The 17,890-nt window shown below is 38.2% G+C and overlaps 1 protein-coding gene across 1 annotated transcript in view; it reads left to right on the plus strand.

Moving 5' to 3' along the window:
• LOC144967009 (uncharacterized) overlaps nt 1-17,890 on the plus strand; it is a 43,514-nt gene that overhangs the window by 10,281 nt on the left and 15,343 nt on the right. The window contains exons 7-12 of the mRNA XM_078903738.1: nt 1,796-7,171; nt 10,859-11,431; nt 11,796-12,365; nt 12,756-13,327; nt 13,741-14,310; nt 14,570-15,418. Coding sequence (XP_078759864.1) covers nt 1,796-7,171; nt 10,859-11,431; nt 11,796-12,365; nt 12,756-13,279 — 7,043 coding nt within the window. The 3' untranslated portion in view covers nt 13,280-13,327; nt 13,741-14,310; nt 14,570-15,418. The remainder of the gene's footprint in view (nt 1-1,795; nt 7,172-10,858; nt 11,432-11,795; nt 12,366-12,755; nt 13,328-13,740; nt 14,311-14,569; nt 15,419-17,890) is intronic.

Raw genomic sequence — 17,890 nt, forward strand, 5'->3', positions numbered from 1 at the left:
ATTTAGGCGATATTACAATTTTTTCGGACAAAGACAACGCTGTTAACGGCCAGGTACTCATTTTACACCTGAGTACGGTGAGAGAACGTGAGTAAAGAGCCATTTCCAAGGACTCAACTATGCGCCGAGACCGAGGCCCGAACCCAGGAACTTCCTATCCGAAAGCGAGTGTCATACCACTAGACCACATAGCCGCACTATTATAAATATAATATATATAAATTATGACAGGGCGGTGTCTTTTGTTGTTTTTTTGTGTGTTTTTTAATGTATTTCTTTGTTTCTTGTGCTACGAAAAAGTCGTGTCCAGATTGGGTGGTCTTGACATATAAATCTGCACCCCCGGCGATGCCTTATTAAATGAAGACTATTAGACGACAATTTGTATGTACGCCAGGCTTTCTACGGCCTGCTAGATTATTAGATAAACTTTTAAGCACTGTGAAATCGTGAAAATGCGTAATGCAAATGTACTCAACAAAATAATAAATATGTCATGTTAGACTTATAAATAGACGTCTATTTTTTCGTTAAGTTTAAGTTTGGTTTGCAATTTGTGCAAAAAAGGATTAAATTTAGCAAACGCCGAAGACAAAATGATGACTATATAATAAATCTACTAACGATTAATCAAACTATTACGAGGAGAACTAAAAATACAACAGCTTAAATCAGTGTCGTAATTTTTAACATGACGGGAATGAGAAGAAACAGATTGTCTCAGCTTTCTAAAAAACTCGTAAAAATTGCTTTTCTTTTTGGTGATTTGGTTCACATGGACCAAAGACTATAATATTGTCTTTACTAAGCTCAGTAAATCTCTTTACCAAGTAACTATACCAAATAGAGGATCAAAAAATTTCACGCCTTAAAACAGCAATGTTTAAGTTTCATATCTATAATTTCTGCGTCACTGAATAATGCTTGAGTTTTTCAGCGTTTACTCTGGATTGCCTTAGTCTTGTCTCTTATGGCAACAACAGAATTTAATTTGCAAACATCTCAAAGTTAAACCACTTGCCCTAATGAAATAAAAAATGCATTTTTCAATTATAGTTGATAAAGCTAATGATACATGATTTAATTAATTTTGGTTTCAGTTCTTATACGTGTATACGATTGACAGATGAAGAGTGGCCGTTGTTTGACAGATTCTAGACTTAAGTCAGTTTGCAGTCATCAAACGCCTGCTATTGACGGAAGATTGGCAATTTTCCTACCAGAATTGAGAAATCTATGTCTCCGTCACCATGACCGGTCGATTTTTTTCCAAGTCTCAGTCTTTGCCAAATTCTTGATCTCGATTTTGATGGACAATATACGTGTCAATTTGCCAATCTTGATATCGCATGTACCAGTTGGTTGCACTGGGAAAGCTCGAACGTACCAACGAACTCATTGATTTGACTGGGCAACCGACCGCTTCGCCCACCGAAGATTTCAATTTTTGTGGAACGTCAAAGGCGGTGATCCCTTGAGGATAAGAGATAGGCAACACAATTTTTGTATGCACAATGGTTTCTCCCCCCCCCCCCCCAATTAAACTTACCGGAATGTTTTAACGACGAAAAACTAGTTGCTGGTATTTTAGTGGTAGTAAATAGTTTTTAACTGTATCATACACCAATAAATAATGTATAGTTATTAAGAGCTATTGGAATACGAGACAGAGATGGAGACTTTCGCATTTCTTTTAATTTTTGATTAACAATGTTCATGCCTTGGGAACAAACAAATTATTTTCTTGATACAAAGTTATGATCTTATTAAGTCTTTAAATTCTTTTTATTTTCAGATCAAGCAAAAAATCCTACAAGTAGAGATGCTCCAGGGAGTGATTCGAATGTAATCGTAAGAAATATTGGAGGAGGAGGATTTAGCGTCCCTAGGAGAAACACTGGGCGTGACGGTGTAAATATTATCGACAACAATGAAGGAACGAATCCAGACGGTCCATTTAACGACAGTCCAGACGGAAGTCAAGGAGAAGTGGACATTATTGGTGCTGATGATTTTAGAAGATTAGATAGCGAAAGACAAGTCGATATTCGATCGAGGGACAGCGGACGCAGCGTTGTAAATAATGGCAACAACATTGAAAGGAGGATCACTATTGTAAACGACGGACTAGGCAGGAGAGGTCGAGGAGAAGTGAGTAATGGTGTGGTTGACGAAACAAATGGGGGCTTGGATAGAACTGGGGGCACAGCTGTTGAAAGCGATACTAATGGAAGAAACAGAAATAATTTTGAGAATGATGGGAATGGAGTTATTAACATAGGCATAAATGGAAATGGAGGTAGTGATATTGAAAACAATGGAAATGGAATAAGCCGTGTCGGTGTTAACGGCAATGGACGTATTAATATTGAAAACAATAATGGAATAAACGGTATAAACGTTAACAGAAAGGATGGTGTTAATATTAGAAACAATGGGAATGGAATAAATGGTATAGGTGTCATCGGGAATGGAGGTTTTGGTAACGGAAACAATAATGGAATAAACGATATAAATGTAAACGGAAATGGAGGTATTGATATTCGAAACAATGGAAATGGAATAAACAATGTAGATGCCAACGGTAATGGAGTTATTGATGTTGAAAATAATAATGGAATAAATAATATAAATGTAAACGGAAATGGAGGTATTGGTATTGGAAACAATGGAAATGGAAGAATAATAAATGGCATAGGTATAAATGCAAATGGTAATATAAACAGCCAAAATAATGTAAATAACGTAATTCCTGGAACCAATACAAATAATAGAAATAGAGGAATTCCTGGAACAATCACAGACCCAAGAATCCCAGGATCAAATACAAACCCAAGAGTACCTGGAACGAATATAAACCCGAGAGTTCCTGGAGTAATCAGTAACCCAAGAGGTTCAGGAACAAATACTAATCCAAGAATTCCCGGAACAATCACAAACCCAAGAGTTCCTGGAGCAATCAGTAATCCAAGAGGTCCAGAAACAAATACTAATCCAAGAATTCCCGGAACAAACATAAACCCAAGAATTCCTGGAGTAATAAGTAATCCAAGAGTTTTGGGAACAAATACTAATCCAAGAATTCCCGGAACAATCACGAATCCAAGAGCTCCGGGAGTAAGAACAAACCCAAGAGTGCCTGGAAGAAATACAAACCCAAGAGTGCCTGGAACAAACACAAACCCAAGAGTTCCTGGAGTAATCAGTAATCCAAGAGTTCCGGGAACAAATACTAATCCAAGAATTCCCGGAACAATCACGAATCCAAGAGCTCCCGGAGTAAGAACAAACCCAAGAGTACCTGGAACAAACACAAACCCAAGAGTTCCTGGAACGAATATAAACCCGAGAGTTCCTGGAGTAATCAGTAATCCAAGAACTCCTGGAACAATCACGAATCCAAGAGTTCCCGGAGTAAGAACAAACCCAAGATTACCTGGAACAAACCCAAACCCAAGAGTTCCTGGAGCAATCAGTAATCCAAGAGTTCCGGGATCAAATACTAATCCAAGAACTCCTGGAACTATCATAAACCCAAGACTTCCTGGAACAATCACGAATCCAAGAGTTCCCGGAGTAAGAACAAACCCAAGATTACCTGGAACAAACCCAAACCCAAGATTTCCTGGAGCAATCAGTAATCCAAGAGGTCCAGGAACAAATACTAATCCAAGAATTCCCGGAACGATCACGAATCCAAGAGCTCCAGGAGTAAGAACAAACCCAAGAGTACCTGGAACAAACACAAACCCAAGATTTCCTGGAACAAACACAAACCCAAGAGTTCCTGGAACCAATATAAACCCAAGACTTCCTGGAACAATCAGAAATCCAAGAGCCCCGGGAATAAATAGTAATCCAAGGATTCCCGGTGCAAACACAAATCCAAGAGTTCCTGAGACAAATCCAATTCCAAGAGTGCCCGGAACTATCAGAAATCCAAGACTTCCTGGAACAAATACAAATCCACGAATTCCAGGAATCGATTCCAAACCAAGACTTCCCGAGAGAAACAATAACCCCAGAATTCCTGAAACAATCAGAAATCCCAGGGTTCCTGGATCAAATTCAAACAGAAATTCTGGAGGGTCAGGAATTATTAATAATCCCAGGAACACTGGAAGCATTGGAAACAATGGAAATACTGGAAGAGGAAATGGTCAGGGCCAAAGCGATGATGACAATGAGCTGCGAAATCAAAACAGGATAGGTTTTGGTAACGGTGTGAATTTAAATGGTTTGAATCTAAATGTAGTACCTGGTCTCGGGGACTTATTTTCTAATTTAGGTACACTCCAAAGACCAGTGTTGAGACAAACTGGCATTGGAAATAGTGCATCTCCTTGTGTAGATCTGCGCTTAGTAACAAACCCAGTACTTCGAAATACAATGAGGCTTCTTTTGTATCCTCGAAAAGAGTGCTGGTATTCTAGATACGCACTGGGTAAATATGTCCGAAGAACAAACACTGTCGTTGATAGGCTCTCAGGTTTGAATTTTAATTTGAATGGAGTAGTAACTCCAGCACCTGTGCCAATTCCAGGGGTAAATTGTGTAGAACTGAGAGATGTTACAAGCCCATTGCTACGTCAGTATATCTTATATCAAAACCGACCGCGTCAAGCTTGTCGTGAAAACCTCTCAATCGTATCATCAACGCCAAGTCCATCTGAGGTAACGCCCGTAACACCGACTCTGCCTTGTGTTGATTTATCTCCTTACCCACCATTTCTACGGGCGGCCATTTTGCTAATAAATTACCCACGCCCACCATGTGATGAAGAGGACAGAGATATTACAATATTTCCCATGACCCCCACGACCACTGAGTCCGCTGTGCCAATAACAGAAAAAACTAGTATACCGTGCATTGATTTGGAACGGTATCCAGTTCAACTTCGGCCGATCATTATACAATTAAATCATCCTAAGCGGCCATGTAGTGAATTGCTAACCACATCAGCTCCAACCACAACAACTCCACTACCTTGTATAGATTTAAGCATTTACCCAGTTCAAATCCAACCAATTATCTTACAGCTGAACTCTCCCCAGAGACCATGTGGTGAAATCAGTACAACTACCAGCCCTACTACAACTTCTGTTCCATCACCGCCATGTATTGATTTATCAGTATATCCGTCAATTGTAAGACCAACTATACTTCTTCTCAATCAACCAAGGCAGGCTTGTAATGCGACAATTCCTGAATTAGAATTACCGACAACCCCTGTACCTACATCAACTAGTTCAGACCGACCCTGTGTAAACCTAGAAGAATATCCTGCTTTTATAAGGCCCGCTATACTTGTAATGAATTGGCCTAGAATTGCATGCGGACCTACTAATCTACAAAATAACTCTAATTCCACGCCGGATCCCTCGAATTATCCTATTCCAGAATCATCTACACCAAGCACAAATACACCTCCTTGTGTTGATTTGAGTTTTGTTCCTGAAATTCTTCGCCAAGGACTATTTCAATTCTATTGGCCACGACAAGAATGCAATGCTACAAATGATAACGAAGGAACGCAAGGAATTGAAACAACAACAGGAATAATGACAACATCAATTGAGGCTAGTACAGAGCCAGCAACATCCGATTCGGGAAATACAACAGTGCCGTGTATTGACTTAAGTACTTACCCACCTTTCTTACGCCCGACCATTCTCTTAATTAACCGACCACGCCAGGAGTGTAACGTTACGGCAAACAACGAAGACACCTCAAGCACGGTAACACCTCCTGTCACAACAGACTTTACAACAACGCAACGCAATGTTACTGCCACAACTACAGAGCTTGAGAATGTTACACCATCATGCATAAATCTAGAAGCATATCCAGCGTTTTTACATTCTACAATTCTCTTTATTAATAAACCACGGATGGCATGTAATGTTACTTCCACTAACGACGACGGTGTCACAATGACACTGGCCCCAACATCAACATCTTCAGAAGTTACAATTTCAGGTCCAGTTACTTCACTGCCAGAAACAACAACACCTGAAATGATCACAACAATGCTTGAAACAACTACAAATAGTGCTAATAACAGTAAAACAATACAAAATACAACAACAGCAAGTCCTTTTCCATGCATTGATCTTACAAGATATTCACCTGCTCTACGACCGATAATGCTAATAGCAAATTGGCCAAGAAAAGCATGCCAGGAGTCCGAGCAAGCGAACTCCACTTCCTCTCCCGTTGTGTATACGTCTGAAAGAGTTACCACTAGTTTGCCTTGTATAGATATCAGTTACATTCCACTCGATCAAAGAGCTGCTATTATTGAAACCATGAAACCCCTTGAACCCTGCCCCCTTTCCACACCCAGTAGCACCTCTCTTCCCTGCATTGATATTAGTTATATCGCACAAGAACAGAGAGCAGAAATAATAGACGCTATGAGACCATTGCAGCCATGTCCATTGCCGTTTCCAACCAATGAAACCAGTGAAAACAACCAAGACAATTCTGGCTCAACCTCATCGCTACCTTGTGTCGATATAAGTTATATTTCTATTGAGCAACGAGCAGAAATAATTGAAACTCTTCGCCCTCTAGAACCTTGTCCAATTGTAAGCCCAACTCAGGATTATACATATCTTCCTTGTATAGATGTTAGCTACATTTCAAGTGAGCGGAGATCAGAGGTGATAGAAACACTTCATCCTTTAAAACCTTGTCCTTTATCATCTGCAATATTTAGCACAACAGTTTCTTCTAAACTTGAGGAAAACAAGCAAAACAATAACTCCGGAGTTACAACTTCCTTTCCATGCGTTGACATAGAATATATTCCAGCAGAAAAGAGAGCAGATTTTATAGAATTCATAAAACCACTGGAGCCTTGTCCATTCGCTCAAACTACGACACCTGATGGCTCTTCCCCAACTAGCGATAAAATGACATCTCCCCAGCCATGTATTGATATAAGCGTCTTCCCAGAATCTGAAAGGGCAGATGTCATAGAGTTTATCAAACCTTTGGAAGCATGTCCCATACATTCTACAGGCACTACCCAGTACAGTACCACACCAACTACCCTTCCTACCAACATCACGGAAGGAATACCTTGCATCAACCTTGAAGGCGTTTCGGCCTTTATGAGACCGATCGTGTTGACCATCAACTGGCCTAGAAAACCATGTCCTTCTGGTATGTTGAATGGTTATTTTAATGTTTGAAAGAGATCAGTGAATACTTAGTTCATCAAACAAGACATTGATACGTCGGCTATGATTGTGTGGCTATGTGGTCTTGTGGTATTACACTCGCTTTCAGATCGGAAGGTCCTGGGTTCGAGCCTCGCGCTCGGCGCATAGTTAAGTCCTTGGAAAAATCTCTTTACTCACTTTCTCTCACCGTACTCAGGTGTAAAATGAGTACATGGCCGTTAACAGCGTTGTCTTTGTCCGAAAAATTGTAATATCGCCTAACAGGCGGCATGTCCCTTCCTACATGTTAATGTTGCTGCTGTCCAGGGACCCATTGTAAAGCGCTTTGAGCACATTTAGTGGATATTGCGCTATATAAAGCTCAATTTTAATTATAATTTATTTTTTCTCCGACGAAAAATGACCTTTACAGTTCAGCATGTCAAGTTTCATTGAAGTCATTTGGATAGAACCACAAGCGGAAATGATTAACGTCGTTTTGGGAAACAAAATGCTTTATTTATCCTTTAACTCACTCAACCCTAACACCGACTACATCCGTAGAATACCCGAAGATACTTTTACCCCATGCCTATTTATTACATTTTTCTGAGACAAATTATAGGCATGGTATCTAAAATAATGTTTTTAGTTTTTGCTTGTTAATGGTAGTTGAATAAAACTATCTATGTACATGCTCATTTTTAATACATTGTTTTCCAATTTTGAAAAGTAAAAAAAAATCTCTAGGATTGAGTGAGTTAAGTAAGGATTGTTAGTATCATTATACCTATAATAGGTCATGATAGAGGTGGCACGTTTGATATAACAGATAAAGATATAACATTTCAAAAGCAAACGAAGTGTAACATCTTTTCCGCAGTACAACCACGTGGTTGGTTTGATTTTAGGCATTAGATTTAACGTTTTTGAACTAAAAAGAAATGCAAATTGACACATGTCAAACCAACAAGTACCGATGGTCTCGGCGCAGAATTTCTGAAGGAATTAATATAATGATAATAATAATAATAATAATAATAATAATAATAATAATAATAATAATAATAATAATAATAATAATAATAATAATAATAATAATAATATCAAAATCCAACATAATGGCATTTAAAATAAAAAGTAACCTCAATTTATATTACATAATATATCTCATCAGTAATGGGCTTAAATGGACCTAATATTCCATAAAAGCCCTTAAAATATCAGTAACAATATAATGGACATTACACATTGCATAATGTTTTACAAAAAGAATATTTAATGGGGAGAAACAGATAAAAGCATAGAAGAGATTTGTTTTTTCTAAAAATAAAAAAAATAAAAAACAAACAAAAAATCCACTCTTATTCTTGACATACTATGAATGCCCAGTCGGGGATGTATTTTAAAGCGAAAGGTTCCCTATCAAGGGCATTTTTAAATTCAGGAATATCTATATCATTTCTTGTTTTAAATTTAGGAGTGTTCCATATGTTCATGGTAGGGAATATAAAGGTATTCTAGAATAGAGTATCTTGAAATAAATATTTTGAATTCATCTCCACATATGAATGTAATTGAAGAATAACAAAAAGGCATTCGGTTTCAAGTTTTATTAAGACGGTAAACTATTTTATATAGATAGTATGCGTTTGGCTAAGAAGCTCACAACATTGCCATCCGGAAGTATAACGGACCAACACACAAAACTATGTGTAACCACGAACGTTTATAGTCTGGTTGATACAGTTTAGTGAGAATTATTTATAAACATGGATGGCAAAAAACAATAACAAAGACCTGAGTGACGTCAACTTCGTTCTATCTATAATTGAGTTAAAACAGCTCTCCTTCTTCTCTATTTCAATGTTGGGAGGCCCAGACATTTAAATCATTCTTTTTAGCAAAATATACCATGAGGACTCGGTCTAAAACAACAGAGTGCCTCAAAAATAAAGGACTCTATATTACATTTTTGTACTCCAAATATACTAAATAGATACTAAATAGATGAGCATCTAAGTGACCGAAGCTTATAAGTATAACCTCAAATGTTTTTGTTGGCCTTAGTTACAAGAATTTGTATTTGACGCTCAAAGTGTAAATTACAATAAAAAATAACACTTTCCAATACAAACCAAAAAGGCATCTGCATAATAAATATATTAGATTGGTTTTGTCTATATGCAAGACTTTACCTTTTGAGGTATTAAAGCTCAGTTACTATTTCTCACTCCAACAGACAAGTAAACAAGGCATGTATATCATTTTGCAAGACTTGAGAAAAGTTTGTAGCTGAATACAAATTTGTGTAATCAACAAATAATCTATATTTATAAGAAAATCTGTTAGGCAAGTCATTAATATACATTATAAAAAGGGGTGGTTCAAGCACCCTGGGGGACGCCACTCTTTACTTCACTCAAAGGTGATGACCAGTCTTCAACTACAACTCTCTGTTTATGACTTGTGAGAAAAGACATCATTCAGTCAATTATGTTATCACTAATAACATAAGCTTGTAATTCGATATCATAATCTTTCATGAGGCACAGAGTCGAACGATTTACAAAAGTCAAGGAGAATGGCATCAAACGTCATATTTTCCATCTATCAACTTAGTAAATTCTTCCATTACTCTAATTAATCGAATTGGCCGATAATTATTCACGTCTATTTTATCACCTTTTATGAATCGCTGTGATATGAGCCAATTTCCAATAATATGAAAAGTCTGATGTAGCTTAGGTTTTTAACAAAAGTAAATTTGTCAAATTGAAAGTTACTTAATTAGACAGTGACTTCCTATCTATCTCTTTCTCTCACCCTTTTCTTCTCCCTATCTCTCTCTCTCTCTCTCTCTCTCTCTCTCTCTCTCTCTCTCCTTCTATATATAAATATATATAAATATATATCTTTCTATCTATCCATCTATCTATCTATCTATCTATCTATCTATCTATATATATATATATATATATATATATATATATATATATATATATATAGAGAGAGAGAGAGAGAGAGAGAGAGAGCTCCCTCTAACATTCGATAACATACTTTAGATAACTTAAACGTACAGATGTAGGAGTTTGCAATTAACAATCTCATTGACTGGCCATCAATGAATGGCTTTCCTGTAATACGTGGTATTCACTAATTGTGCATTGTGAATGATAGTTATAGCAGCAGTATCATTCTTAGGTGTCGTAGTAGTAGTAGTAGTAGTTGTAGTAGTAGTAGTAGTAGTAGTAGTAGTAGTAGTAGTAGTAGGAGGAGGAGGAGGAGGAGGAGTTGTAGTAGTAGTAGTAGTAGTAGTAGTAGTAGTAGTAGTAGTAGTAGTAGTAGTAGTAGTAGTAGTAGTAGTCGTATTAGTAGTAGTAGTAGTAGTAGTAGTAGTAGTAGTTATAGTAATAGTAGTAGTGGTTGTTGTTGTTTTAAACGTAGCAGTAGTAGTAGTAGTAGTAGTAGTAGTAGTAGTAGTAGTAGTAGTAATGGTAGAACTAGCACTAGTAGTAGTAGTAGTAATGGTAGAACTAGCACTAGTATACGAGGAGGGAGGAGGAGGAGGAGGAGGAGGATAAGTTAGTCTTTGATAAGTAAAAAAATATTTTAATCATCCATCACTTTGTTTTGCCTTGCCTTCTCTATCTTTTGATTCGATAATAATTTATTTTCCTTTTTCCAGACACTGCAGTATCAACGTCTGCATTACCGTCACCAACAACTGAAGCAGTAGTAGCCCAACCTTCAACAACACAGTCAGACATTGGAAATATGAGCAACGCTGATCCAGTCACTCCATCGGATTTACCTTGTTTCGATATCAGTGGATTCTCAGAATCAGAAAAGGCTGACCTGATAGAGATTATAAAACCTCTTCAGCCTTGTCCAGATTCTACAACGTCATCACCGCCAGTTACAACACGGTCAGCAACACGAGTGACCAGTAATCTTGGAGGTATATACAACAGCGATGGAAATGCCCAAGACGAAACATCCCCGACGTTACCAACGCCTGCTACAACATCCAGTCTCCCGTGTATTGACATCAGTGGCATTGCAGAATCGGATAGAGCAGAGGCTATAGAGTTTATGAAACCTTTAAAGCCATGTCCTATAGTTCCTGGTGATACAACGCTCTTTACTACACAACCAACCACGAGTCAATCCCTGCCGTGCATCAACCTGGAAGGTGTCTCGACTTTCATGAGGCCAGTCATTCTTGCCGTCAACTGGCCAAGACAACCTTGCCCTCCAGGTTGGTTTGGTATGAAAGAAGAGTTCAATACGAAATTAAACTTTTATTCACTTCCTAGTCTAGTTTTCACCTCCTTCCGTTTGCTCCTATTTCTCCATATTCCATTTTGTTTTCCTCATCTTATGACTTTTCCACCTAATTTCCTACCTGTTATAATTGTTTTTATGTTTTTGGCCTCTTATTCCTTCTTCCTTGTTATTGTTGTTGTTGTTGTTGTTGTTGTTGTTCTTCTTCTTCTTCTTCTTCTTCTTCTTCTTCTTCTTCTTCTTCTTCTTCTTCTTCTTCTTCTTCTTCCTCTCCTTTTTATCACAAATACAATGATGTTCTCTATTTTAAAGATTTATTTTCTTTTCTATGATTTCAGCCTCTATAATATCAACATCATCACCGCCACCGACAACTGCAGCAGCAATACCCCCGTCTTCTACAAGCCAGTCAAACACTGGAAATGTGAGCAACGCTGATCCAGTCACTCCATCAGATTTACCTTGTTTCGATATCAGTGGATTCTCAGAATCAGAAAAGGCTGACCTGATAGAGATTATACAACCTCTTCAGCCTTGTCCAGATTCTACAACGTCATCACAACTAGTTACAACAGCGTCAGCAACAAGAGTGACCAGTAATCTTGGAGGTATATCCAACAGCGATGGAAATGTCCAAGACGAAACATCCCCGACGTTACCAACGCCTGTTTCAACATCCAGTCTCCCGTGTATTGACATCAGTGGCATTGCAGAATCGGATAGAGCAGAGGCTATAGAGTTTATGAAACCTTTACAGCCATGTCCTATAGTTCCTGGTGATACAACGCTCTTTACTACACAACCAACCACGACTCAATCCCTGCCGTGCATCAACCTGGAAGGTGTCTCAACTTTCATGAGGCCTGTCGTTCTTGCCGTCAACTGGCCAAGACAACCCTGTCCTCCAGGTCGGTTTGATATGAAAGAAGAGTTAAATACAAAATTTAAATATTTTTTCACTTCCTTGTCTAGTTTTCATCTTCTTCCGTCTGTTTCTTTTTCTCCATATTCTTCTTTGTTTTCCTCATGACTTTTCCATCTTCGTTACCGCCTCGTTTTTTGGGGGTTTTTTTTTTGGTTTTTGTTAGCCTCTTATTTCTTCTTCCTTGTTGTTGTTGATGCTGTTGTTGTTGTTGTTCTTCTTCTTCTTCTTCTTCTTCTTCTTCTTCTTCTTCTTCTTCTTCTTCTTCTTCTTCTTCTTCGTTTTCCCTTCTTCTTCTATTTATGACAAATACAATTTTGTTCTCTATTTAAAGCTATTTCATCGTAAGATTTGTTTTTCTCTTCTCTAATTACAGCCTCTATAATATCAACATCATCATCACCGCCACCGACAACAGCAGCAGCAATACCTCCGTCTTCTACAAGTCAGTCAGACACTGGAAATGTGAGCAACACTGATACAGTCACTCCATCAGATTTACCTTGTTTCGATATCAGTGGATTCTCAGAATCAGAAAAGGCTGACCTGATAGAGATTATAAAACCTCTTCAGCCTTGTCCAGATTCTACAACGTCATCACCACCACTTAAAACACCGTCAGCAACAAGAGTGACCAGTAATCTTGGAGGTATATCCAACAGCGATGGAAATGTCCAAGACGAAACATCCCCGACGTTACCAACGCCTGCTACAACATCCAGTCTCCCGTGTATTGACATCAGTGGCATTGCAGAATCGGATAGAGCAGAGGCTATAGAGTTTATGAAACCTTTAAAGCCATGTCCTATAGTTCCTGGTGATACAACGCTCTTTACTACACAACCAACCACGACTCAATCCCTGCCGTGCATCAACCTGGAAGGTGTCTCACTTTCATGAGGCCAGTCATTCTTGCCGTCAACTGGCCAAGACAACCTTGCCCTCCAGGTTGGTTTGGTATGAAAGAAGAGTTCAATACGAAATTAAACTTTTATTCACTTCCTAGTCTAGTTTTCACCTCCTTCCCTTTGCTCCTTTTTCTCAATATTCTTCTTTGTTTTCCTCATCTTATGACTTTTCCACCTATGATTTGCCTGTTATAATTGTTGTTTTTTTTTGGGCATCTTAATTCTTCTTCCTTGTTATTGTTCTTGCTGTTGTTGTTGTTGTTTGTTTGTTTTGTTGTTGTTGTTCTTCTTCTTCTTCTTCTTCTTCTTCTTCTTCTTCTTCTTCTCCTTCTTCTTGTTCTTCTCCTTCTTTTTTTTCGTCTTCTTCTTTTTCTATTTATCACAAATACAATCATGTTCTCTATTTTAAAATTATTTTCATTGTAAGATTTATTTTCTCTTCTCTGATTACAGCCTCTGTGACATCAACATCATCACCGCCACCGACAACTGCAGCAGCAATACCTCCGTCTTCTACAAGTCAGTCAGACACTGGAAATGTGAGCAACACTGATCCAGTCACTCCATCTGATTTACCTTGTTTCGATATCAGTGGATTCTCAGAATCAGAAAAAGCTGACTTGATAGAGATTATAAAACCTCTTCAGCCTTGTCCAGAATCTACAACGTCATCACCACCACTTACAACACCGTCAGCAACAAGAGTGACCAGTAATCTTGGAGGTATATCCAACAGCGATGGAAATGTCCAAGACGAAACATCCCCGACGCTACCAACGCCTGTTTCAACATCCAGTCTCCCGTGTATTGACATCAGTGGCATTGCAGAATCGGATAGAGCAGAGGCTATAGAGTTTATGAAACCTTTACAGCCATGTCCTATAGTTCCTGGTGATACAACGCTCTTTACTACACAACCAACCACGACTCAATCCCTTCCGTGCATCAACCTGGAAGGTGTCTCAACTTTCATGAGGCCTGTCGTTCTTGCCGTCAATTGGCCAAGACAACCCTGTCCTCCGGGTAAGTTTGGCAAGGGGTCATTCCGTCTTTGTCTTTTTATTCCTTAATATTTCTATCTATCTATCTATCTATCTATCTATCTATCTATCTATCTATCTATCTATCTATCCATGTCAATAGTCGTGTTATTAAACGTATTTCCCTCTAGTCTGCCTGTGTGATAATTTGCGCTGCCGAGGAAAAGTATAAAATTTGTTGAACCTTAGAATGGAAATCTTATATAATTCACAATCAACCCATTATAAATCTTGTATTTCAGAACAAAGCACTTCGGTCATGACAACATCTACGATCCCAGCAACAACATCAGAGTCAGGAATCGGGGACAACCCAGGAAGCACTATATCGCCATTACCATGCATAGACATCAGTGAGTTTCCAGAATCTGAGAAACCAGCAGTCATCAAAGCAATTAGCCCATTAAAACCATGTCCGGAATCAGCACCTTCGACAGATGACATAACCGGAACTCCAACACCAATCTTAACAGCCTCATCCACTGGTACAACAACTCCACCTTGTATAGATATAAGTCTTTTTCCTGACATTGAAAAGCCCGAAATTATCAAGTTTATTCACCCGTTAAAGCCATGTCCGGAAGGAATTAGCATTCCTGCGACAACCATTTCACAATTGCCTCCGCTAACATCAACTAGAAAATACCAGGGAGAAACAACACTAGACCCTGCTGTCACTACCCAAAAACCAGAGCCATCGCTTTTACCTTCTACTCTTCCCTGTATAGACATTAGCCACATACCACAAGATGTAAGGCCAGCCGTCAGTCAAGCAATGGCTCCTCTTTCTCCTTGTTTCATTGACCCTAATGCAACCCCATCACCAATTAACAACGACAATACAAACAGTGGCAGCGATAAGAATGACCCTTCGGGTTCTTGTATTGACCTCAGCATGTTTCCAGTGTTCTACAGATCAAAAATTGTTGATATACTGGCACCGTTGGTTATTTGCCCCATTACCCCACCCACCACTCAACCATCAGTCTCGACAACCACGTCATTACCTTGTATTGATCTGGAAGGAGTTTCTGCATTCCTCAGACCTGTCGTTCTGGCTCTCAACTGGCCGAGACAACCGTGCCCACCAGGTAACATTGACATAATTATTTATACTTTTTGCTAGAGGGGTTTGGGTCTTTTCTAAAAAATATTAATTACCAATATTGGGCGGCTTTAATCATTTTGTATCGGCAATATAGGTTTAAAAAACAACATTTATGGTAAAAACTTTTAATTATCTGTGTTGATACCCATTTTGCGACCTGACTTCAAAATATATAACAATCTTGTGGCAAACGTTCCACAAAAACTAATGAAGGAATAACCTCCATATTCTTCCCTCTTGTCAACATTGTACCGTAGTGTGTCACTACAGAGAGATTTTACGGCTTAGCTCACGGAATTTTTATTAGAACATTACAAATTTGAGAATCAAAATGTGATGACAAAATTGACCTTAAAAATTCAGAATTAGGATTAGACGTCTATAATTCAAAATTCACAAATCTTATCAAAAAAATCTCTCTGATGTGACATAATACATTTTCTCTGTGATAACTGTGGACATTTTCATACAATTTTATTGAATAGATCTTGAGAAACGTTTGACATAGAAAAATGACATATTGAGAAAATAGCAAAATAGCTTCCCGTTTTTCACTTTTCTTACTAAATGTACCATTTTCGACTGTGTTTTTCGTGCCTTTATAGTCTACTTTAAGAATTTGGACTTCAATTATATTATTTCTAAAATAACAAAATATCATGTTCCACCAAAATCTCAAAATCAATTTTTCGAGGGATTTTCCTAATAATTAGACCCAAATCGCCCCTCTTCTACCCTTTGATCATTTAGAATATTGTAATGATTGAACATAGAATAATAGTTGATTAAAGGTAAATGGAAAAAAATAACAATGTAAAAGTTCCAAACAAAATTGTACAAGACACATAATGAACGCCTCTACTCTTATATCTTTAAATTTTACGCAGTGTGTTACCGTTTAATACTACTTGTGGTGACAGGTTAATGGTTTTATCCCAAAACACTAAATATTTCTTATTAAAAAGAATTACGCCATTCCGCCACGGCTGAAAGAATAATCCATCAAACAAGATGTCCGACGTCAACAGGACTCACCCACGTTGTCCAAAATGAACAAACCGGGGTTAATAATCTTGCCCACGGAAAACAAGGAAAATGTCTGAAGCGCAGCTCGAACCCAGGACTTTCCGGGTCACAGTACAATGCCTTACTTTACCACTCGGCCATTTTGCTTCCCTATTTTCGTATGTTGTTGAAAAAAACTGGTAAACGCGCCCGGGGGAGACAAAGAAAAACACTCATAGACCAACTGAAGGGCTTCACCAACCTAACAATCCAAGAGCTGTTTGAAAAAGCAAGAGACAGGGAGGAATGGAGAGAGATAGTTCATGCAGTATCCGAAGCCTGGACCAGGCATGGAACCTAGAAGAAGATTTTCGTATAGATCTTATTTATTTTTGGAGACCCATTATTTCCAGTGGCGTGGCGTGCTTACAGTATAAGGTGATGCCAGAATCAGAAGAAAATGACTTAAAACATGCTATATTTTTCTTTCTAAAATCCTTGAAAAAGTTGTACTCAGACGTCTTTCACAACATCTCCATGAAAACAATCTATGGGAAAAATTTCAGTCAGCTTATCGTTCTTACCACAGCACAGAAACTGCTCTGTGCTGTGTTGCGAGTGATTTGCTTGATGTTTTAGATAAAGGTTCTGTTTCTCTTCTGACATTGTTAGACCTTTCGGCGGCGTTTGATACTATTGATCACGGTATTCTCATTAAACCTTTGGCTTGTCTGGGACTGTCTTGCAGTGGTTTGAATCTTATTTAGATGGCAGAAAGCAACAGGTTATGATTTTAGATAAACTTTCTCGTCAACATACATTGTCTTTTGGTGTTCCTCAAGGCTCTGTTTTGGGTCCAATTCTTTTTGTTTTGTATACTTCTCCATTATCTAATGTCATCACTGGTCATGGGCTGCGCTATCATCTCTATGCAGATGATACGCAACTTTATGCTACTGATAAAACTAAAAATCTCGAAAATATTGTGAAACGTGTGGAAGAATGTGTGACAGATGTGAAAGAGTGGATGGATGCAAACAAGTTGAAAATGAATGAGTCAAAAACAGAAGTGATGATTGTGGGAAATAGAGGGCAGTTGAAGGTGAATGATGGTCTTGAGATGTTGATTGGGGGTGAAAAGATCAAAGTTTCAAAGACTGTGAAAAATTTGGGTGTCTATTTTGATTCAGAAATGAAAATGTCAGCTCACATTTCTGCTCTCTGTAAATCTTTATACTTTCAATTGAAGAAAATCAGTTCGATCCGTCAGTATATTGCAATTGGAACATGTAAAACATTGGTTGTTTCCCTCATTTTTTCGAAACTAGACTATTGTAACTCGCTGCTTGTCAACTTGCCTCAGGCTTCTATTAAACAATTGCAACTACTGCAAAACAGTGCAGCAAGATTAGTTTTTGGCAAAAAAAAATTTGATCATGCAACCCCTTTG

This window comes from Berghia stephanieae, chromosome 3 (assembly GCF_034508935.2).
Source record: "Berghia stephanieae isolate SIO BIC M18660-M18661 chromosome 3, UCSD_Bste_1.3, whole genome shotgun sequence".
Taxonomy (NCBI): Eukaryota; Metazoa; Mollusca; class Gastropoda; order Nudibranchia; family Aeolidiidae; genus Berghia; species Berghia stephanieae.